This window comes from Pistacia vera, unplaced genomic scaffold, assembly GCF_008641045.1.
Source record: "Pistacia vera cultivar Batoury unplaced genomic scaffold, PisVer_v2 Contig195, whole genome shotgun sequence".
Lineage (NCBI taxonomy): Eukaryota > Viridiplantae > Streptophyta > Magnoliopsida > Sapindales > Anacardiaceae > Pistacia > Pistacia vera.
This window is the reverse complement of record NW_022195996.1, coordinates 533994-557408: the sequence shown is the minus strand read 5'-3', so window position 1 is coordinate 557408 and position 23415 is coordinate 533994. Positions and strand designations below refer to the sequence as shown.

At 36.2% G+C, this 23415-nt stretch overlaps 1 protein-coding gene, 1 long non-coding RNA gene and 1 pseudogene across 2 annotated transcripts; 2 read left to right on the top strand and 1 right to left on the bottom strand.

Moving 5' to 3' along the window:
• The first annotated feature begins 926 nt into the window (after window positions 1-926).
• LOC116127807 lies at window positions 927-1368 on the top strand. Its single transcript, XR_004127643.1, has 2 exons — window positions 927-1059; window positions 1337-1368. It is a non-coding gene; the product is annotated as an uncharacterized LOC116127807 (long non-coding RNA).
• Window positions 1369-1566: 198 nt separating this feature from the next.
• On the top strand, window positions 1567-4208 carry LOC116127806 (RNA polymerase I-specific transcription initiation factor RRN3-like). Its single transcript, XM_031413468.1, has 9 exons — window positions 1567-1645; window positions 1729-1800; window positions 1890-1961; window positions 2048-2281; window positions 2865-2981; window positions 3073-3165; window positions 3599-3724; window positions 3818-3886; window positions 4083-4208. Exons 1-9 carry the CDS (start codon window positions 1613-1615, stop codon window positions 4191-4193), a joined length of 927 nt encoding a protein of 308 aa, XP_031269328.1. The 5' UTR covers window positions 1567-1612; the 3' UTR covers window positions 4194-4208.
• A 10167-nt stretch (window positions 4209-14375) lies between these two features.
• Window positions 14376-15963, bottom strand: LOC116127744 (annotated as a pseudogene).
• Between the last annotated feature and the right edge of the window lie 7452 nt (window positions 15964-23415).

Genomic DNA, 23415 nt, shown 5'->3' with positions numbered 1-23415 from the left:
TCCATATCCTCAAATTTAATAAAGTGATTAGTGAAAATCTTTCATTAACATCCTCAAATTTAATGTAGTTGAAACATGTATACAGAATCTTCTTGAGGCGTTTAAGGTTTAGACAATTAATGTTGTTTTGTCCTTAAGTGTTTGCGGAATCTTGATTGGTGGTGATGTCTGTTGAGTCGTGATTGGTGGTGATGATATCAGCATATATTTTGGTATAACATTACCTTTAATGTTTTTTGAAATAGTTAACTTGGTAATTTCTCTACCAAATATTTCAATTTCTATCACTCTGGTTAGGTACATAGAGTCTTCTTGAGGCGTTTAAGGTTTAGACAACTAATGTTATTTTGTCCTTAAGTGTCTGTTGAGTCGTGATTGGTGGTGATGATATCAGCATATATTTTGGTATAACGTTACCTTTAATATTTTTTGAAATAGTTAACTTGGTAATTTCTCTACCAAATATTTCAATTTCTATCACTCTGGTTTATGTTGCACGATTGATGTAGATATAAAGAGATGGCGGTAAAATTGGGCACTGTCTTCCAAAGGTCGACACAGATTAGGGCTTGTTTAGGAAAGGTTGATAACGGATTGACCTTTTCACCCTTATTAAAAGTAAAAATAATCATATAAATCCAAAGTAATCATTCATTAATACGAGATTATGAAAAGATATTTGGTTTTCCAAGGGTATAGTTTAATGACGTAAATGCCCTTTGGCTTTAATTGTTAAGTTTAATGTTTGGAATTAAAAATGTAATTCAGCCACATCAAGGTTTTTCAAATCTAATAGAATACAGATACTCCATTATGGCTTAGGAGAAACAAATCGGGTATGAAAGAAATTAGAGGTAACGAAGAGTCCTTAATAATAAATATACGAAGTTGAGTACTACTGTACTAGGTATAAAAGGCCACCACTTTTATGCCAAACCTCGCTCGGTGTTTTCATTCTTCTCTGCACCCAGCCGACGGGAAGAAGAAAAGCTTCCTCATTCACTAGACGTCTCTTTTGCACACGGCGTCTTTTACCTCTCCCGGGCTTCAATAATTCTTGTAAGTTAGTTCATTTATTTATTTTAATTCCATTTCCTTCTTTTCATGATGCTGTTTTCACTCTTTCTTTCTTCTTATTTTTTATTTTTTTACTTAAAATATTCTGAATTCAATTTATTTACTTACCATGATTTGGTACAATTATGTCTTTGTTTACTTAATTTCATCATTATCATTATAATTTCTCCTTCTTGTCTATGTCGTCATCGCTTTGTGGTTTAAGGTAATATTTGTTGAGCAAATTTTTTTTAAAAAATTTTTTTTTTTTATTTTGTAGCGTCCGACTTTGGGACGATGGGAATGGAGGTACAAAATGAGATGGAGAGTTTTAATGTTAGCGAGTCTGAAGTAGTCCACCATGTAAGGGAAGCTCTTACAGCTGTGCCCTCGGTAAGCATTCTGGCTTTATGCTCAATTATTTTCACTATGAAAGATATCCTTCTTCTATGTATTGGCCTGGATTCATCATTCCGCTTGTTAATTGCTTTTACAATAAGCATAATTTGTTTTGGAACAGGGTTGTAGCGACAATTATAACCTACTTGTTGCTATTATGCACCAGCCTAACCATAGGGCTCTGCTTGAGGTACATCCACACCCTTCAATTAGTTCATGGCACTGTTTTTCTCATCATGGATGTCTTAAATACCCTTTTTACGCTAATTGCAGACAAGTTTGAAGGCACTATCTAGAGCAGTTTCTTCGTTGGACATTGTTCACCATGAGTCCCTTCTCACTTCTGTAAGTTGTTACTGGATTTCTGTGTTTTTTCTTGTTTGTTTGGCATTATAAGAGTTGTTATTATCTTTTTTATGGTGAATGTTCTTCAGATTTTTCAAATCAACATCTGGAACTTTGAACCTGGTGAGATGGATGCCATGATAGCCCTGATTATATCCTTGGTATGTGAGTTGAAATCACCTTTCTTTCAAATTTTCAGACACCTATTACAAATTTTATGATTATTTTTATTTTTGTGATATTCCAGGCTTCTTCAGATGGAAAATATGTTGATTCGTGTTTAACCATGCTTGTCAACAATTTCACACCCCCATCCAGTACTTTATTGTTGCAGCCGTGGGGTATTGAAATAAAGAAACAAGTTATTTCTCGGGTGCATGAAGCCTTTGAAAATATTACTAAGGTGGTACCCCTGGCCCCGTTGAGATTATTGCCCATAGTTTTACAGAGAATGCCAACAGTCCGTAATAAGGATGATCGTGTAAGTTTAAATGACTTCTCAATTGGCATTTGTTTTTTTCTCAATTAAATATGTTGCTGTTTGGTATAATTATTATTTTGGATTTTATTGTTGATATAGATTCATGCATGTAGAATCTTTGTTGTATACTTCTCTTGTCACACCGGTTTTTCATTTGGATGCATCAAAATGCAACTCAAAATGCCTCCGTGGTATCATACGTGTTTGTATGAGTTGCTTCAACAGTCTTGCTCACAGAGTCCATCGTAAAGTGGTGTCGTGATCATATGACATACTTTATGCACGTATTTGTTCATCTTTGGTCATTTTCGCTTATGTTATTCTACTTGAATTAGTTCTGGGGTTGTCTGATGTGCACATCTTTCTGAGTTACATTTGGCCAGCTTGAAGTGGGCAAATTTGAACTCTTTACCTAAGTTGACAATTATGTTTGAATTTGCTGTTCTTATATTGTACTCGAATGCTGTTAGTAGTCGTAATCACTGTGAATTATACTTTAAGTACTGTTGTGTGTTGCTATCACAAGTTGTCTATTTATCAATATTGTCTCTAAAATGTCTTCCATCCTTCTGTTTTTTTTCAGTTGAAGATGATTGTAATATATGTGGAAAACATGCTAAAGTTGGAGAGTGGTGAATTGGGGGAACTTGTTAGAAATTCAATGCTAACAGCACTGGTGGATAGGCTGATAGATTTGGATGTAAGTCAGATGAAATTACCTTGTGAAACTGTTGTTGGAACATGCTTTTTGCAGTTATATGTAAGATCTTATGTAATGGAGCTTCTTATAGGTGGAGATTGGATGGGATGATGATTTGCATGATGAATCTGGTAAAGACATATTTGAAATGGACTTGGAAGGTGTGGAACAAGACGGCGATGAGGTACAATCTGTGAATTTCCTTTTAGGCAGAGTTCCTTATTTTCCTGTGAGCATCTCAAATAGGTTCTTGGGATAGGTTATTGTGTTCTGCTGAAGTTTCTGCAAAAGAGTGGGAAGCATAAAATTCTGTCTTGTAAAGTAAATATAGTTGAAGATTTAAGGATGGATTATACGAACCCATAGAAGTACCCTTCACACTGGTTTTTCAAAGTGTATTCATTGTTAGAAGTTTTGAAATGATTTTTCTCATCTATTCTCAACAAAGTTTTTGGTCTGTGCACTTAGAAAATGGTTGGGACTTTATTGAGTGAATAGAGCCTCACCCATTTGATAAATCTCTTTCTTGATGGAAAATAATTGCTTAGGCAGTTGGTTTATGTTTCTATGTCATGTGGAAATAACCTTTTCTTAAACTAATGTGAATTTTTGTACAGCTTCCAGAAGGATCCTTAAGTAAGAAGAGTTCACGTGAAAAGCTAATTGCTGAATTATTAGATAGCTTGATGGAGCTAACTTTTGAGCATCTTGAATCCTGTAAAGGTGATGGTCGTTGGATTAAGGTATTTTCTGAAGTTATATATTTCTTTTAACTTGCTTTAACTTTACTCTCTGGCTTATGTTCTCTGAAAAGAATCATTAATTGTTTTGGTTAGGTATTTGATATTCTTCTCCAGTCATTCCAGATAACTGTTCTGAATGCATACAAGTCGAAATTTGCTCAGGTAATGTATGAGTTGTCCTCATATTGTACTTATTGTCTATATAAATATGCATATATTGGTGCTTTATTTCAAATATTTCCCATCGTTAATTGTATGAATTTTGTTGAACACTGCAGTTTCTTTTTCGTTTTTTGTATTATAGCATGGATTCACTGGTTGTTCTGCTCTTGAGGACTCTGTTATTTTATGATTGCAGTTTGTGATGTTTTATGCATGTGCACTAGATCCTGAAAATTGCGGGGTGAGATTTAGCACAATGTTGGCAGATATATTTGCTAGTGGTGTCCACTCTCAAATTACCAGGTAACATTGATTCTTATTTTGGCTAAAAAGAATATGTTGCTTGCTATTAACTCTCCCGCCTAACATCCTGTTGATTGTTTGACTCTGATTTTTTGCTAGTAAAGAATCAGTTTTTATTTTATTTTATTTATTTGCAAGATTGTTCATGTTCTCTATATTACATTAGACTTTGATTTATATGCTATGGGTCCTACAGACTGCAGTTGGTGCAGCCATTCTTTGGAAATGTGAAATGCTGGGCACTTAATAGCATAATAGGGTTTGGACATGTTAATTGAAGGACTTGAGAAAAAAATAATAGCGTGTAATCTAAGAATGAGATCTACAATTTATGAAGCCAGGGTGTGGGAACTTGCAGATTCGCCAAACCTGGGTGGGAAAATGGCGTTTACTCTATTTAACAAACACCTTTCTCAATAAAAGTTTTAAAAATTAACAAAAACATCTCACCACCCAAAGCCATATCACCCCCTGCCACGCCTACGCTACCACCACGACTATTGGCGTTGGAATGATGCACAATCGGTAGATAGGCTGGTCATGCGTCAATCTATATTTAGAATAAGATTTTATAAATTTATTCAAAAAAGTACCAAAGTAAGCGTAGCTATTTAATTAGTCACTTTAATTTTAATCTTGTGACAATAATGGTTTATAAACATGAATTGTTTCATATCGCCAAATTGGTGTTATTATGGTATATATAGTTGATTGAATTCTCTCTTTCAGCATTAGGAGGTGAGTTCTATCTAAACTAGTGATTTTACCTAAGCCTTGGAAATGGTTCTCATAAACTCACAGGCTTTGGCCACTATCATATCATGCGAGTGACTCTATGTAAGCCATGATTCACCTATGCCCAGCCACTATCATATCATGCGGAGGAATCATCATATCATGTGTGAAAGTAGTGGTGATGTGGCTTATGTTTTGCCACGGTGACGTCAACGTCAAAGAAGACAATTAAATAGGATGCAAGCAAGTGATGTATTTCAAATAAGGATAACTTCTATTGTCGTGTCATTTGATCCATCTTTTTGCAAGCATCTTCATTTCATCCACATCCACTTTGTGAAGCAGGAAATGGATAAGAATCATTTTTTGTTATTCATCTAACGGTTGGAAAATTGTTCATATAGGTGGAGGCTGATCTTAGGAGTGACTCTTGTGTTAAAATCATTCTTGTTAGCTTGGAAGAAGATAGAGCATTCATAAAAAGCCTAGGGGTTTCTATTCATGTGTGTCTTTTTTTGTTTTTTTACCTGTGTTAAATTCTCTATAATACTTGGCCTCTTATGATCAATGTATCTTATTTTGAGCTTGGAGAGTGGATGTAGGCTACAAAGCCAAACCACTATAAATTTTCTGTTACTATCTTTGCTTCATTCCTTATTTCCATGCTGATTATCTGGTTATTGCTTTACTTGGTATTTTACTTAGATGTTATATGCAAGATTTCTTCCTAAAGCCATCCTGTGATAATTCTTAAACTCTAGACTCTAACAAATTGGTATCAGAGCCTAGTTTAGTGGCTTCTGTTAGGGTTTCTTGAGTTGTCTGGGATTTAGTCTTTGGGAGTGATTCTTGCTTGATTGATTTCACTTGATTCTTTGTTTTCGAATTTGAGAATCATGTTACTAAGTTTGAACTTGAAAAAGTTTACAAGGGAGAATGATTTCGATCTATAAAATGAAGCTGGAAGCAGTGTTGATAAGGAAAGGTTGGCTGGCGTTAAAAGAAGAGATGAATTGCTGGAGACCATGATAGAGTCTGAGAAGTTGGACATGTGAATAAAGCCAAAAGCTCCTGATCCTTGGACAGGTGACAAAGTCCTCGGGGGTTAGAAGGAGAAGACAGTTGTGAAATCTGGAACAAGTTAGATTCTCTCTATCAAGCTAGACTTCTTAATAGGTTGTTTTTAAAGCAAAGATTGTTTGGTTTTCAAATGGAATAGAGCGAAATCTGAAAGATAACAAAGATGAGTTTCTAAAAATATCAGGATAAAAAGATTTGTAGAAATTGATATGAGGATCAGGCAGTGATTCTGTTAAAAATCACTACCTAATCATATTTATGTGGAAACCTTGAATATGTAAAACGAAAACTGAAATTAGAAGAGGTTCGAGCGGATATTTCGAACCTAAGGATAGTGAAAATAGGATGAGAGATAAAACACAGTGGTGATGAGGGAGATAGAATAGAATAGGTTGAAATCCAAATCAAGAATGGAAATCTTTCTTTTGCCATAAGGAAGTCACCTTAAGAGAGGATGTCTTGAGAGAAAAAACAAAAACAAAAAAATATGAAAAAGAGGGTGAGGAAGGTAGTGTTGGGGTAGTAGTTGAGGGATATGAAAACTCAAAGGTCTTAGTCATTTCAAGGGTAGAGGTAGAATTAGTTCTTAAATGGTGGGAAAGTTATGATGGGAAATAATGTTGTCGTTTCATATCAAAGGTATAGGTACTGTAGGCTGAATGTTCATAATGGCTTAACTAAAACTCTATTGATGTAGTATATCACGACCTTAAAAGAAACAATTTCATTGGTACACTAGACTCAATTGGCTTGAGTTATAAAGCTGCAATAGTAGTCTTGTGTGATGAAAGAACCCTAGTGATTATGAATACTGAAAAGAAAAATGGGTATATGTGTTTAAAAGGGTAGAAGTTCAAGAAAAAACCTTCATTTGCATCAAAGACTTGCGTCATGTTAGTGAAAAGGGCTTAATAGAGTTGATAAGCAAAATGTGTTGTGTGGAGATAAAACTAAGAGTCTAACTTTCTGTGAATATTGTGTTTTGGTAAATAAGCAATTTAAAATGGTCTGGTCAACATTACTCAAGTTCACATTGAGTATGTTCACTAAGATGTTGGGGGCCATCTAGACATTACTCTCTCGGGGATGTAGATACTTCGTCAGTTTGTTGTGATTTTTCTAGGCATGTGTGGGATTTACTTTCTCAAAATCAAGGATGAGGCATTCTTTAGGTTTAAAGAGTGGAAAATCATGGTAGACAACACAAACTGAAAAAAATGAAGAAAACTTAGGATGATAATGGTCTAGAGTTTGTAAATGAGGACTCAACAATTTCAAAATTCATATTTTGAGACACAAAAGTTAGGAATCCCCACAACAAAATACCTTTGTGAGGGAATGAACAAACTATTTTGGAGAAGGTTAAGAGTATAATGTCTGTTCTAAGCTGCCAATCAAAGTTTGGGTATAAGCAGCACACACAATAGTCTATCTCATAAATAGAGCACCATCCTAGTTAATACGTTTTAAAGTTTTGTGGAAGTGACTAGTCATCCTTGAATCTCGGAAATCTTAGAGTTTTTGGTGTTGCTTATGTCCATTTAGAGAAGATAAGTTAAAAGTTAGAGCTATCAAATTCATATTTTTAGGATACCCAGATGGGGTAAAGGGTTATAAATTCTGAAATTTAGAATCTAAGAAATGCATTATAAGTAGGATGTTGTTTTAAAGAAGACATTTACTGGTCTGGAAAAAAGAGTCTAGAAAATCAGAGGAGGCTTTTGGGGTTAGATCATCTAAATTTGAGGTTCAAAATTCAAAAATGACCATACCCGAATCAAGGTGGAGCTAATGAGATGCAAGGTGAGGAAGGGTATCTTGAAAATCTGGGTAGGGGTAGCAAAGTAGTGAGTGTGAGGTGGAACAGGGAAATCATGAGGATATGAGTTAGACTTGACAAATTACCAATTGTTAAGGGATTAGGATCAGAAGAGTAATTAAACCCCTAAGGTTAGGATATGTTGATCTGGTGCCTATGCTTACAAGTTGAAGAAGAAAGGCGATGAACCCAGACCTTTCAAGAGCTATTCAGGGGTGAAAAATTACAATGGAAGAAAGCAATTGAAAGAAATTTAGTTCTCTTTTGAACAATGAAAACATGGACATTATTGAAAATCGAAGGTTGTAGATGTCAAATGCAAGTGGATTTTCAAGAAAGCCAAGCTTAACTCCATTGAACCACCTAGATATAAAGCTAGATTAGTTGCAAAAGGGTTTACACATGTATAGACTATAGATTACAATGAAATCTTTCTCTCCAGTGGTTAAACAGACATCATTAGGGTTGTTATTCCCTTGTTGTCCAATTCAACTTGAATTAAGCAACTGGATGTAAAGACAGCTTCTTGCATGGTGTATCTGGAAGAAAATATTCTGATGGAGCAGCCTTAAGGGATATAATGGTTCAGCATGTGAAGTTTCCTTCTTAAAAACTCTTATATGGCTTAAAACAATCACACGACAGTGGTACAAAAAGTTTGTTCTTTATGTTTGGTTTTATTTTAAGGAGATTTCTATCTACAACTAGTTTCTTGTTATTGTATATGGATGATATGATGGTGGCTTGTCAAGACACATATGAGTTATCTCGGCTGCAGAAACAGAAAAATGTGAATAACAAGTTTGAAATGAAAGAGATGGGCAAGTTCAAAGTGCTTGGTATTTCAATTATAGAGATAGAGTTCATGAAAGTCTGAAGCTGGTTCAGCAAGATTTTATGCTAAAAAGATTCTAACAAAAGGTCAATATGAAGGATGCAAAAAGTTGTCAACAACTCTTGGCCACACTTAAGCTTCTCATGATCAAGTCCTCAAATGGAGAAAGCAACTTGAAATGGCTAGTTCCTCTGCAAGTGCCTGGGCAGTTGAATGCATTGATGGTTATGCTCAGGCCTATCTTGCATACCGGTGGCCTGTGAGAGGTTTATGAGTAACCTAGGAAAGGTTCATTGGTCTGCATTAAAATGGATCTTGAGGACTTAAACGGGTCTAGTTTAGTAGGCATTGTGTTCAAAAAAATCAAAAGGAAAATTGTTGTGTTGAAGGTTTTGTGGATGCAGATTATGATGGTGATATTAACAGAGGAAGTCCACTTTGAGTTTTGTGTTTGCAATTTGGGAAATTGTTAGTTGGAAGTCTAAAATACAAATTAGGGTCAAATTATCCTCAACTGAATAGGATATGTGGAATGGCCTGAGGCAGCAAAAGACGTAAGTGCGGTGAAGGGTTTATAAACAAGCTGGGTTACGAAAGAGGGCAGGTGGTGTTAACAGGATAGTCAGAGTGTCATACACATGTGGTAAGAACCAGGTACTTCCACGAACACACCAAGCACATTGATGTTCGACTCACTTCATAGAGAATGATGAGAAGGATGAAATCAAACATTGAAAAGTGGAACTGGTGTCGCATTATCTAGTGACTGTTTACAAAGGACAGTGAATATGTAAACATTAGGCTCTAAGAGCCTCTTCATGTCAAGTAAATGAAGGGTAAAGTTCAAAAGCAAAAGGGTGCAAATCAAAAGCAAGGTGCGGAATTGTGGTGATGTGGCTTATGTTTTGCCACAGTGGAGTCAACATTGTTATACAGAGTCAAAAGAAGGCAATTAAAATAGGATGCAGAACAGGACGTCGTTTTTAAATAAGGATAATTCTATGTCGTGTCATGTGATCGTCATTTCTTGCAAGCATCTGTCCATCTCCTCCTCTTTTTGTGAGATGGAAATGGTAAAAAATCATTTTGTTATGTCATTCTCGGCTAGAAAAGTGCTTCATACAGGTGGAGGTTGATTTAGGAGTACTCTTGTGTATAAATCAATTTGTTGGTGGGAGAAAGATAGAGAATCATAGAGAAGCCTAGGGGTTTTAGTTCGGGTGTGTCTTCTTTGTTTTTCTTACCTATGTTAAAATTTACCTTTTCTATATGTTAAAATGACTGGCTCTTGATGATCAATGATGTCCTATTTGAGCTTTGGAGAGTGGATGTAGGCTACAAGCTGGACACTATAACATTATCATGTACTGTCTTTGCTTCTTCTTTATTCCTTGCTGATTATCTTGGTTAGTCTGCTTAGATCTGTTTAATCTCGGCAAAATCTTTTCCTTAATCCATCTTGATAATTCTTTAAACTCAGGATATTAACAGGGGAGTATTAGAGGTTAACATTCACATCACCATATTATGCGTAGGGAGGTATTAGAACGTTGAATGTTCCACAATCGTCATATACATGCGAGGTGACTTTTACGAAGCTCTTGATTCTACTTAAGCCCAACCACTATCCATACAGTGTGGATTGAGGGTTTAGAAAGTTTTTGAGATTCTACATCGTCAAGGTGGTGGGCTATTATGGATATGGTGGAGGTTGCACGGAAGCATCAAATGGGAGGGAATTTTGTGTCTTGTGAAAAGGGCCAATGCGCAAATGGGTCATAGTTGGAAAATTGATTTTTTTTGCATCATTAATCACAATCAACAAAATCTAGGCCAATCCATGTAAACTTTTTTTTTTATCTCAATTATTGCATGGGTGAGGATTGGAGCTGTCCATACCCACTATCTAGGAATATTGTGCATCCACTACTCAGTTTTATTAAATATAATGTCACCACCTCATGTAGGTTCTCCTTCTATTATATAACACTATTATAAAATGGCAAATCACGGCAACAACTTCTTTATGATATATTTGACAAAGTGTGTTGAAATGTGATTCCAATATGATGCAATGGGTCGTGCCGAGACCGAGTACCCTTGGCCCAGGCCAAGCCCGAACCTCATGACACAGGCCCAAACGCCCGACCCAAGCACCGTTACGGGTATGAAGGCAAAGCCCACAGCCGCCGGGTGAGGGTTTTTTATAACGCAGGCCCAGACCAAGCCACTCATTTTTAATAAGTGTAGTTAAATATAATATTACGATTTCAATTTTTGTTTTATTTTATTTTAGAAAATAGTTTTTAAAATATTACTTGACAGCTATGTCACGGCAACAATTGTAAGCAATAACGGAGCAATTAAAACTCCATAATATTTGATATACTAAACTTTTGAACTGGGATAATATGTTATGGGTGAAATCCACGTTTTATAATCTGAACCAAACCCATCAACTATTAAAGGCAATTTACCTGTTAAACATTCATATGGGACTGAAAATTGGGTTAGGGTGTGGGAAAATGGGATATATATAGTAGGATAATATTGGAATGAGGTGCGGTGGCCAGGCGGGCGGGCCTTAAAGATATAACCATGCACGGCCCGTACCCGAGGTCAGGACCTTTAAAATCAAGCGCCAGGTCCAAAGACCTAAGGCCCGCCAAACCCAGGTAAAGCCTGCCCTTTCGGGCGAAGTACCCGAAAATGTCGAGTCCCATTGCTATCCCTAATTCCAAACAAACCAAATACACTTCCGGTTCCAAAATATTATTGTCTCTTCTTGCAGTTGCACGAATCTTAACTAAATGATCCATAACCGTAGAGAAATCAAACTCCTCTTGCCATCTTCCATCATCAAAATGCTTTGCGTAGCTTAAAATGTCATACTGTCAAATTCACTTCCTTTCTTTTCCATCTGGGATTCTACCACGTCTTCCTCTTAAGTATCTAAGATGCCCATGATACAACTCTCCTCACAAATAATCTCCATGCCCTCTTTGTCTTGAACTCCCTCCTATTTTGTAGCCACTTTAAGGTAGTTGAAACCCCTGATACTCAATCTCCATTTCACTTCAATTTGCAGAAGGCAACTGCTCCTTATTTCATATAAAGCTTCTTCAGATGGATGGTTACATAATGAATTAACAATTGGTCCTTCGCCTTAGTCTTTCGTCTTTATATTTACTAATAATCAAGTTGCAGCATGAGCATTAGAAAATGTGAATCGAAGACTGGATTGAAGAATCCAAAGTGAAATATTATGGTATATCCTCTCGAAACATTGATGAATTGGACCCTACTAGTACAGTACAACCACCATATCATTCTGAATATTAGATTCTTGATTGAGATAAAGTGGTCTTACAGAGTAGTAAAACCACTTTTACTGAAATCTGTACAAGATATTTCACATAAATTTTGATACCCAACTGATAAAAATAAGGACATTAGTCACATGCATGTCAATATGTTTTTATATATTGAGAAGGTGCAGACAAAAATGGTGAGAAATGCTTATCTGAACCTCACATTGCACAGCACATGATCTGCTCTTAATTAATGCAAGTTTGAATGATTTTGGGACGACCAATGTGATTAAGCATTTGATGAAGAATAGTTAATTATTTTAATAAAACGGAATTAAGAATAGTATTATAGAGTGACAGTTACCAAACAAAGTTAGGAAATCGATGGTGGGATCACAGCTTCATAAAAAGTTTTCTTTTATCTCCTCTTTCTTCTGACGCTTTTCCATATCCATTGATTAGGCCTTTAGGGTCAAATCAAGTGCTAATGGGGGTGTGTTATGTCTATACAACTTTCCATTGGTACTCATTCATATTATAATCCACATAGGGTTAGCTAACCACACTACACAACCCATCGCGAGACACCAATCATTTACCAGGTAAACAAAGTAAATGATTTTCGCACTCAAATGATGGCTTAATCACATTTTTCACCTAGACTTTAAATATATCATTTTATTATAAAATTCTATACTATATTTTCAATCCAACATCGTACTTATGAACATTGTACAATCCACATACCACTATTCTCTTCCTTAAGTATCACTCATCAAAAACCTCAAACTCATTCTGTGATACACCATTGTTGACAACAGGAACGATAGGATTTGTACAGTCGCCTCTCCTAAATTAAATTCTGATAAATCTTAACACCAAAATCTAACTTTTATCCCAAATGACTCATCGGTCTTCCTTCTAAAAACCAATAACCTAAACCGAGTTCACCATCGGAAATATAAATTTAATAATAAAATATATTTTAAAAATGCTATAGGTGAAAAAAAGTGTCATTATACACATTATTTGGGTGGGAAAAAAAAAGTTGTTACGGTTAAAGATGAACCATTTTACTTCTCGTTTCTAGCTACACAAAAATCATCTACTTAATGAGGGATCAATCTTTTGTAAGCTACAGCCATTCACTAGCAGCATGGAACGTGACAACTTCTGTGGTGTGGATCCTGGCACAGCATATCATGTCATGTTGAATGCACAATGACACGCGTACAAGAGTAATGCTGGAAATCATGCACCAACTGCCACATAAATGCCAGCAACAAACTTAAATTTTCTACTCAATGTCTATAGATAGATACGTGGTTAAGATTTTTTTTTTTTTTTTTTTCTTTTTTGAACTATCCGCTACAATCACCAATCTATGTTGTTCTGTGAAAATCAAAAGAAAATCCCTACCAAAATCTATAAACAATTCAGGTTTGGATATGGATCATAATATAAACCTTTATCACGGCGGAAAAAAAAATGAGTTTGGTATCCTCCAAATGTGCTAACTACTCACTCAGCTTGATAAACCAAACCAAACCCAAAACATAAACAAATCATAAACAATAAAATTTACCACAGAATGTGTGCGCGTGTCAAAAGCCACCATAGCTAATGTCATGCGTTAACAAGATATTTCGGAGATTGCTAAGTAAAAATCTAGATCACTCTGAAACCTTACACCAGATGTTAGAATAAACACATTTCTACAAAAGTATACTTGAGAATTTTTCAGGATTAAATTCACAACATCGAGAGGAGAAACAGAGGATATTCTGGATTCAGTTTTTAAAAATTAAAAATTTTAGAAGTGATGAAAGTGTAAACTCAAACTTCATTTACAACGAGGGATATGAAGAACAACAATCCTCTCCCTCCTGTTTGCCGGCTCAATGTACACTCATTATAGTTCACAACAACAGAGAACAGTGGAAAAATTTAATTAAAAAAATTACAAAAATTGAAAATAAAAGAGGAACAAGGAAATTACAATTGTGGATACATAAGCAGAGGCCATGTTTTATAAAACCCACACCTGACTTTAAAGCATGGTATCAGCTGCATAATGATCTTTGCTTTTATCTCATGAATCTGAAAGAAATCCTGCTGAGATGAATAATGGAGTCATTGTCACCATCATAAGGTAATCAAATCCATGTATGTTTCGAGTGTTTGTATTCTCAATAGCACATACCTACTAGTATCTCAGCCTAACCCAGACAATTGAATCTACATTCTCCTCACAATCAGTTGAACTGAGCTCCAGTCAGTCATAATACAATAACATGATCCAAATTCATAAACCAGAACAGACTAGACTAAAGAGCAATTTTAAGGACCTTAATTTTAAGAGATCAAACGGCCTCTTTTCAGCTACGCTCAAGCATTACATAATCTCTACCACTGCGTTCCTTTGTTAGACTTTGAAAAGCAGCAAATCTGAGCCCAAACTTTTTTTGCTTAACTGGTTGTGTCTTAACATCTCTCTTTTCAACAAGATCATCATATACTGAACCACAAGCCTGTCCAAAACAAAGAAACAGATGTATACCTGACATGAAAATAAATAATATTAATGAATAATAATAGAATTACATGTCAAGGAGAAAGAGACATTACCTGTGCACCCTTTTCAGCTATATGTCTAGGAGGCACTTCCAACGGATTTTGATCCACACGAAGTACTACGCAGTCGTGTTAGCATCCTAAAGAGTCTGGAAGGACCGGATTGGTTATTGCAAATATCCAACTCTTCAAGCATCTCCAGGTTTCCAATAGATCTCGGCAGAGGTAAAACCGCATATCAGCCAAAATTGTTTCCTTATAATTGACAAGTGTGGTTGCAAAACATAAGCTACTCAGGTAGACTCAAGCTCATTGAACTTACATCAAGCTCCCACGTTTGACCAGAGATGACATAGTGTAGGTAAACTGTTTAATGTTATTATAGCGCACAGAGAGAACCTCCAGAGTTTGAATCTTCCCTTACTGCTTCCGGAAGGGCTTTAACGGTTATAATCCAACAAAGCTCCCTAAGTGAAGCACACTGACCAATAGCTAGTGGAAGTTCTCAAGGTCATTGGTTTCACATTCAATTTCTTGAGGTAACAAGTGAACCTATTGTATCGGGGTGAAGATAGGTGGTTTGAGCTCAAATCAAGAGTTTCAAGGCGTACCAATCTGCCAAAGATAGCAGGCAGAGTTGATACTGGTTTCTATCAGGTCTAGAGAAACCAAATTAAGGAGATCTCCAATGGTATCAGGGAGTGAAGAATTCTGTTGCAATGCAAATCCAACTTCATCACAATGACGAAAGGCCCCCAATAGTGGGCGGTAAGGCACAATCGATTCTCAGACAAATCTAGAGAAATCAAACTGGATAACTTTACTATTGATTCCGGTAACCATCAACATTATCCATTCAATTGTTTTGGAGATTGATATCTCTAGTACCCTTCTTCTTAGAGGCTCAATCAAACTAGCCAGCTTAATAAACTAATTTATCACCATCTTGACTACATAAAAAAAATTCTAAAACAAGTAAATACTCTTAATTCTTAGAAAATAAAACAAAAATTAAAGAGAGTAAGAAGCTAACCTGATTTTAGAGGGAATCACTTAGAGGGGTGGATGAAACGGTGGTTCCAATTCATCCGAAATAGAGAGAAGACTTGGCCTTTCACATAACTGTCATCCCTAGTAACCAATTCTGAAAGTCTTGACAGGGCCTTTCTCAGAGAAATAAAGTGGCAGGAGCGGCGTTTGCAGTTGCAGTGGAAGTTGACTTGTTTGGCGGCAGGAAGGGAGCAGAAGAGGACTTAGAGGTGATAATTAGAGTTTGAAGTAGAAGAAGAGAGGAGAGGGATACAATTAGCAGCTCTGAATAAAATCATCAAAATCAGAGCATGGACATTCTCAAGATCGAGTAATTTCAAGGCCTCACGTTTCGTTCTTTGCTGTGATAATAAACCAAGTTCTTCCGCATCTTGTAACACATGAACAACTCTTCAGGAACATCGGGACTCTTGCGCAATCTACCAATGGCTTCAAGTCTGGCCTGAGTCCTCCTTCTCCACGTTCTGGAAACTCTTTGGCCGCCTCTATTTCATCGATTCAGGTCTCGCGGCAAGGATTTGTGAATTTTCATAATTCTCAACTGCTTCATCCACTGAGCCACAGCACTCGTCATTTCTGACCAAATTCAAACAGAATTCAAACAATCAATGAGCTTCTTCTCTTTATTCTATTCTATTCTATTCTATTACACAAATCCAGCTAATTCCCTGCTATGTCCCGAAGCCGAAGCTTTTCTGCTTTGGCGGATTCTGATTTTATTACGATGTGTACATATATTATAATTTATCAGTTTTTAATCATAATTAAACGATAATTCGATGGAAATAGCGTGAAATGATTATGAGCTATCGGTTTCAGCAAGATTCTATCATCTGGGTGCCCAAAGTGAATCGATTCGCAGATATCTCCCTGACGGCCAGAAATATAACAGAAAATGCCACTGTTGCCTTTTTAGGGAAATGGGTTATAATTATAGAAGGGAAGTAGGATGAAACGGTATTCTGCAATGGGATGGCAGATTCACCTGCTCCAGTTGAATGAGATGGGGGAATAAAAGTAAAAGAGTAATAAAGAGAAAGTCCAGTGTCCAAAAAGAGAAAAGAGGACACGTGTTGGTAGATGTACAGAAAATCCGTCCAACTCAACCGGTGGCAGTGTTTCTGCTCACCCTAACGCTTGGTGCTCAGCTGATATATGCTAGACTTACTCACGTCCATAACTACTTTCTTATGTATGTGCTGTCTTATGCGAGACAGCTGTACGTAAGCAGGAGGGAGATGACGGACACGCGCAGGAGAGGACCGTATCTCTTCGGCGGTGCCGGTCCGTTCACACGCCAACCCACGCACACAGACCGATCCTGACTGCTAGCTATATGTTGGCTACTATCATCTATCCTAGTTCTTACATAGTGACTATATAGCAACTTCACATTACATGCAGATGATGCGGCAGCAGTGCCACAAACACTTATACAAAATGTTTAACTCTGACTTTGTAGGTTAAAAGGTAGTATTTGAGGCTACCAGACTTAGACAATAACATCCCAAACCTGATGGCACGACAATGGGACCACACCCCGCGGCCGATCAGGCAGAGCAGAGCAAGATTATAAGTATACGTAAGCTTGTGCATCCGAATATTTAATTAATCAAAAGTAAATAAATAAAATAAGAATAAGAATATTAATAGCTATCTCTATGAATTTCATAGACTTCTGCTAAACATTCTATAAAATGCTATTAATATCCATAGCTTTTTAAACGTTTTTACATTCTCATTAAATGCTATTTTATATTTTATTTTTAAGATTGTAATTAATATAATTATGTTGCTATATAATATGTATATTCTATTTAGGCTTAGGTCTCATAATCACTTATGGTTTGTTTTAAAATAATCAACTTTAGAAATAATCTTTAGGTAGCCTTTTATTTTGGGAGATGACATATTAATAATGTAAAAAGACCTAAAATAGGTAACAATATTTGAATTGGGGTATTTCTCTATAATTAAAATAATTAATAGTACTTAAATTAAAGAGTTTTTGAAATTTTAAAAATAGAAAATGTGGCTAGCGGTGGGCGACTGCCATCACCCGACGACCAATAGTGCTAACAATATATTTAATTGAGATTTCATTAGGCCGACTCTAATAGCGCTAACAATGTAATTAAGTATTTAACTCGTCAAAATAATATTTTCCTGTCACAACGTCGGAGTTGGCTAGCGACTTTGCCGACCGTTTATGTTTTAATTTTTTTGTTAATATAATTTTAAATTTTATTATACAAAATTAGAACACATGTTTAATTTTATGATTTAGTGATTAATTGATTTCTCTGAAAGTGGATTTTGATTTCGAAAACTATAACTACCAACTTTTAAATATTCAATATATAGATTATGTAACTTAGACTCATCTCTAGAGGGCGTTTGGTTTGAGAGATATGAGTACTAGGGTATGTCATATATAATACTTGATACATGTTGGTGTCAAAGTATATAAAATTCGGTAATATTTCAATATCATAGAGTTACTATTTGGTAATATTGGAGGTAATCTGATAACCTCCATTTTCGTGAGTAGATCGTAAGATTACCAAATGTAATCTTATTTTTGTACAAATTATACCCCTTATTACAAATTCTAGGACAATATACCTTATTTTTCAATTAATTTACATGAATCTGGCATTTACTATTTCGCCCTAATTGATTAATTTTTGAACAAATTACCCTTGAATTTAAAACAAATGAAGCCCCACCCACTTGTCGCCGCCACCCCTACCCACTGCCGCAGCTTGTCGCCAACCAAACCACCACCGGCCACCGTCGGAAGTCGCCTGGAGATCGTGAGTAGCCATCGTCATTGGGAGGTCGATACGGTTGTTTTGCCATATTGTGGTCGAAAACACCCCTATCGGGGTAGATCTGGCCGGTAATGGCCAAATACTTTTGGCCATTTCCGGCCAGACCATTGGCCTTATCGGCCATATTTGAGTGAGATATGGCGTTAACGACCTATATCTCATCCCAATATGGCTGATAAAGGTCATGGATCTGGCCATTTTCGGCAGATTTACTTTGATGGGGTGTTTTAGCCATCAATTAGGCCAAAACAGTCATATCAGAGCCTTTCGGTGACGGGGCTACTCATGGTGATTCCAATGCGGATGGGTGTTGGGGGGGGCTAGCGTAATGGGGGTGATTTTGTTATAAATTAAAAGTTTATATAACGGGATATTTAAACTACTGAATGTTAGGAGTTAAAAAATATATTCAAAAATAATAATAAAAATAATATTATATTATATTAAAAGAAAAATAATTTAATAATTTAAAAACACACAATATATTCTTTTACCAAATATATAAATTAAAAACATTCTTAATCAAACGGCACTTGATAGCCTTAGATAAATTCCAAAAAACAAGTCTCGTAAATTTGTAGAGACCAGAGAAATGCGCCGGGGGATCGGGAGTTAGATAGGAGGGTCCAAACTCCGATGATTTGCTCAGGATGATCAGAAAACGCTTGGTAAAATTGAAATCCAAAAACATACGCGCTCTCTGTAATTTTTCCCTTTTTCTTTCACCTCCCAAATCCCTAATTCCTCACTCGGACATTGAATTCTCTATTCTCCCTCCCTTTCCACCTGCATAAAATCATCCAAACAACAGTGTACGCAATTCAATCTCTCCATACATTCTCCAAATAATCGATGCCATGAGTTGGGTGATAGAGATGGAAGAGGACTCTGGGGTCACAACTAAGGTTCCTGTTCCAATTAGTCTTCATACTGCCAAAAAGTAAGTAGGCGTTCAACTTGTTAGACTATCAAGTAAAAGAATAGCTAAAGGACAAAACATGAAATGCTTGATGGTGGCCTGATTGGCAAATGCGATAAAGTGGTGGTTTTACACATATGGGAGCAGTTTCAACTTTAGGATCATTTTCAAAAACATGCGGGGGACGAAAAGGTGAGCATGAGTTATTGCAAAAACAAGGGTAATCATAATTTAGGAATATGCAATTTTGATGATATTTGCTTTTGATGGAAAGTATGGGTGTGAGCTCAGAAGGTCTTACGAGTATTGTTGATCATTCTTCAAGTTGCTGAAGCTGTGCAAACGTAGGATCCTGCTGTTGTATGGGCAATAAGGTTAGTAGGAGTCATCAAATGATTTGTTTCTTATTACGATACCGGGGAAACCATTAAAATGATGTAAAGAAACGTTATAGTAATGATCCAGACATGAGGGTTGTAATCGATAGAGAGAACATTAGTGGTTCCGTGTTTCACTGAATGGATGATTTGGTCTAGCTGTGGGCCGGCCATTTCCTGTACATTCCAGTCTCTGCTGAAGAGTTGTCTTTGGCGAAGGTGTTGTCTGGTGGATGGGGATGCATGTATTTCAAAGGTGGCATTATCACGTCAAGGATTATACTAAAGTGGGAGGATCATACTAAAGAGGACGTGATACTAAAGAGGTGGATATCCCAGAATATGATAGGATAAATCTTGCCTACCCAGACTGTCTAAAACATCCGGATCCAAACAAGCCGAAGAGGCCTCCTTGGGCTTTCTTACTGTGATGAGTGTGATTTTGACACCAACGAAATACGCATGTAATTGCTATGAATCTACACGTGAGATGATTATAGAAGTGTTTGTGGTGGAGTGTGTGATATATGTTGAAGAAACGTAAATAAAAATTGACATGAGAAGTTTTTAAATGGTTTGGATGCTAGGAGTGAGCGATTCCAAGTACCCTACATTTTTTCAGGGAACCGGAACCAGCCGCTGGTGATTCCAAAAAAGGAACCAACAACTGGAACCTACGATTCTGGTTCTTAAATTCAAGGAACAGAACCTAAAATGTAGGTTCGGTTCCTTACCAGGGTACTTATAAAAAATCAGTTACCCTTAAGTTTAAAAAATTATAAAAATACCTTAAAAGTTTACAAAATAATTACCCTAACAAATTATGAAAACCTATTTAGTAGTTTTCAAATTCTGATTACTCATCATTTGTACTAATGTGACTTATAAATCCTTAATCTTAGGAGGCAACACTTGAATTCAATCAATTATCACAATTTACATAAACTTTCTCAATCAAAATCAAAACACATTGAACTGCTATTATACTATTTTCAACTCTAGTAGAGTGTTTTGTAAGTCGTCTGAAGATCTTTCATTATCTTGATGATTTTGAAGATCTTTCACATATCCTCAAATTAATAAAGTGATTAGTGAAAATCTTTCATTAACATCCTCAAATTTAATGTAGTTGAAACATGTATACAGAATCTTCTTGAGGCGTTAGGTTTAGACAATTAATGTGTTTTGTCCTTAAGTGTTTGCGGAATCTTGATGGTGTGAGGGCTGTGAGTCGTGATTGGTGTGATGATATCAGATATATTTGGTTAAACTTACCTTAATGTTTTTGAATAGTTAACTTGGTAATTCTCTACCAAATATTTCAATTTCTATCACTCTGGTTAGGTACATAGAGTCTTATTGAGGCGTTTAAGGTTTAGACAACTAATGTTATTTGCTTAAGGTCTGTGGAGTCGGATTGGTGGTGATGATATCAGCAATATATTTGGTTATAACGTTACCTTTAATATTTTTTTGAAATAGTTAACTTGGTAATTTCTCTACCAAATATTTCAATTTCTATCACTCTGGGTTATGGCGCATGATTAATGATATAAAGAGTGGCGATAAATTCGGGCACTGTCTTCCAAAGGTCGACACAGATTAGGGCTGGTTTAGGAAAGGTTGATAACGGAATTGACCTTTTCACCCTATTAAAAGTAAAAAATAATCATATAAATCCAAAGTAATCATTCATTACGAGAATATGAAACGATATTTGGTTTTCCAAGGTATAGTTTAATGACGTTAATGCCCTTTGGCTTAATTGTTAAGTTTACGTTTAGAATTAAAAATGTAATTCAGCCACATCAAGGTTTTTCAAATCTAATAGGAGTACAATACACTAGTACAGATACGTCATTATGAGTTAGGAGAAACAAATTGGGATGAAAGAAATTAGAGGTAACGAAGAGTCCTTAATAGTAAATATACGAAAGTTGAGTACTACGGTACTAGGTATAAAAGGCCACCACTTTATGCCAAACCTCGCTCGTGTTCATTTTCTCTGCACCCAGCCGACGGGAAGAAGAAAAGCTTCTCATTCACTAGAAGTCTCTTTTGCACACGGCGTCTTTTACTTCTCCGGGCTTCAGATAATCTGTGTAAGTTAGTTATTTATTTATTTTAATCAATTCTTCTTTTCATGATGCGTTTCACTCTTTCTTTCTTCTTATGTTTTATTTTTTACTTAAAATATTCTGAACTCAATTTATTACTTACCATGATTTGGTACAATTAGCTTTGTTTTTTTGTTTACTTAATTTCATCATTCTCATTATATTTTCTCCTTCTGTCTTGTTCATCGCTTTGTGGTTTGTTTAGTAAGATTGTTGAGCAATTTTTAATTTTTATTTTGTAGCGTCTGACTTTGGGACGATGGGAATGGAGTTACAAGATGAGATGGAGAGTTGCATGTTAGCGAGTCTGAAGTAGTCCACCATGTAAGGGAAGCTCTTACAGCTGTGCCCCGGTAAGCATTCTGGCTTTATGCTCAATATTTTCACTATGAAAGATATCTTATTTATGTATTGGCCTGGATTCATCATTCGCTGTGTTAATTGCTTTTACATAAGCTTAATTTGTTTGGAACAGGTTGTAGCGACCATTATAGCCTACTTGGGCTTATTAGCACCAGCCTAACCATAGGGCTATGCTTGAGGTACATCCACACCCTTCAATATGTTCATGGCACTGTTTTTCTCAATAATGGCATGTCTTAAAGACCCTTTTTATGTAATTGCAGACAAGTTTGAAGGCAACTATCTAGAGCAGTTCTTCGTTGGACATTGTTCACCATGAGTCCTTCTCATTCTGTAAGTGTGGTACTGGATTTCGTGTTTTTTTCTTGTTGTTGGTGCATTATAAGAGTTTGTTATTATCTTTTTATGGTGAAGTTCTTCAGATTTTCAAATAACATCTGGAACTGAACCTGGTGAATGGATGCCATGATAGCCATGATATATCCTTGGTTGTGCATTGAATCATGGCTAGGATTTTTCTGGATAACATTTTTAAATTACATGGTTTTCCTCTAACTATTGTGAGTGACAGGGATCCAATATTTATTAGCCAATTCTGGAAGGAATTATTCAGGCTCAATGGCACAGAACTGCTCCCCAGTTCAGCTTATCATCCACAAACAGACGGCCAAACTGAGGTGATGAACAAGGCACTAAAGGGTTACTTAAGGTGTTTTTCAGGTGATAGGCCATGAGACTGATCCAGATGGCTAGCCTCAGCTGAGTATGCTTACAACACTTCTGAGCACACCTCAACTAGGGTTTCGCCATTTGAAGTAGTCTACGGGCAGCCTCCTTCGAGAATGTTGCCCTATGAACCAGGGGCTACACAAGTTCAAGGAGTAGATGAAGTGCTTAAAGATCAAAACTTTATTCATAAATTGATCCAAGAAAACCTTAAATAAGCACAAGCCAGGATGAAACTGTTTGCGGATCACAAATGAACAGAGCGCAAGTTCGAGGTGGGCGACAGAGTTTACCTGAGGTTACGACCTTACCGGAAAATGTATGTTGTACTATCATCGAGATACTATGGACCACACACCGTAACACAGAAAATAGGGAAGGTGGCTTACAAGCTAAATCAGCCACCAAACTCACAAATCTTCCCTATTTTTTATGTGTCTTGTTTGAAGAAGACGATCGAAGAATAGACATCGACCCTCGTCGAGT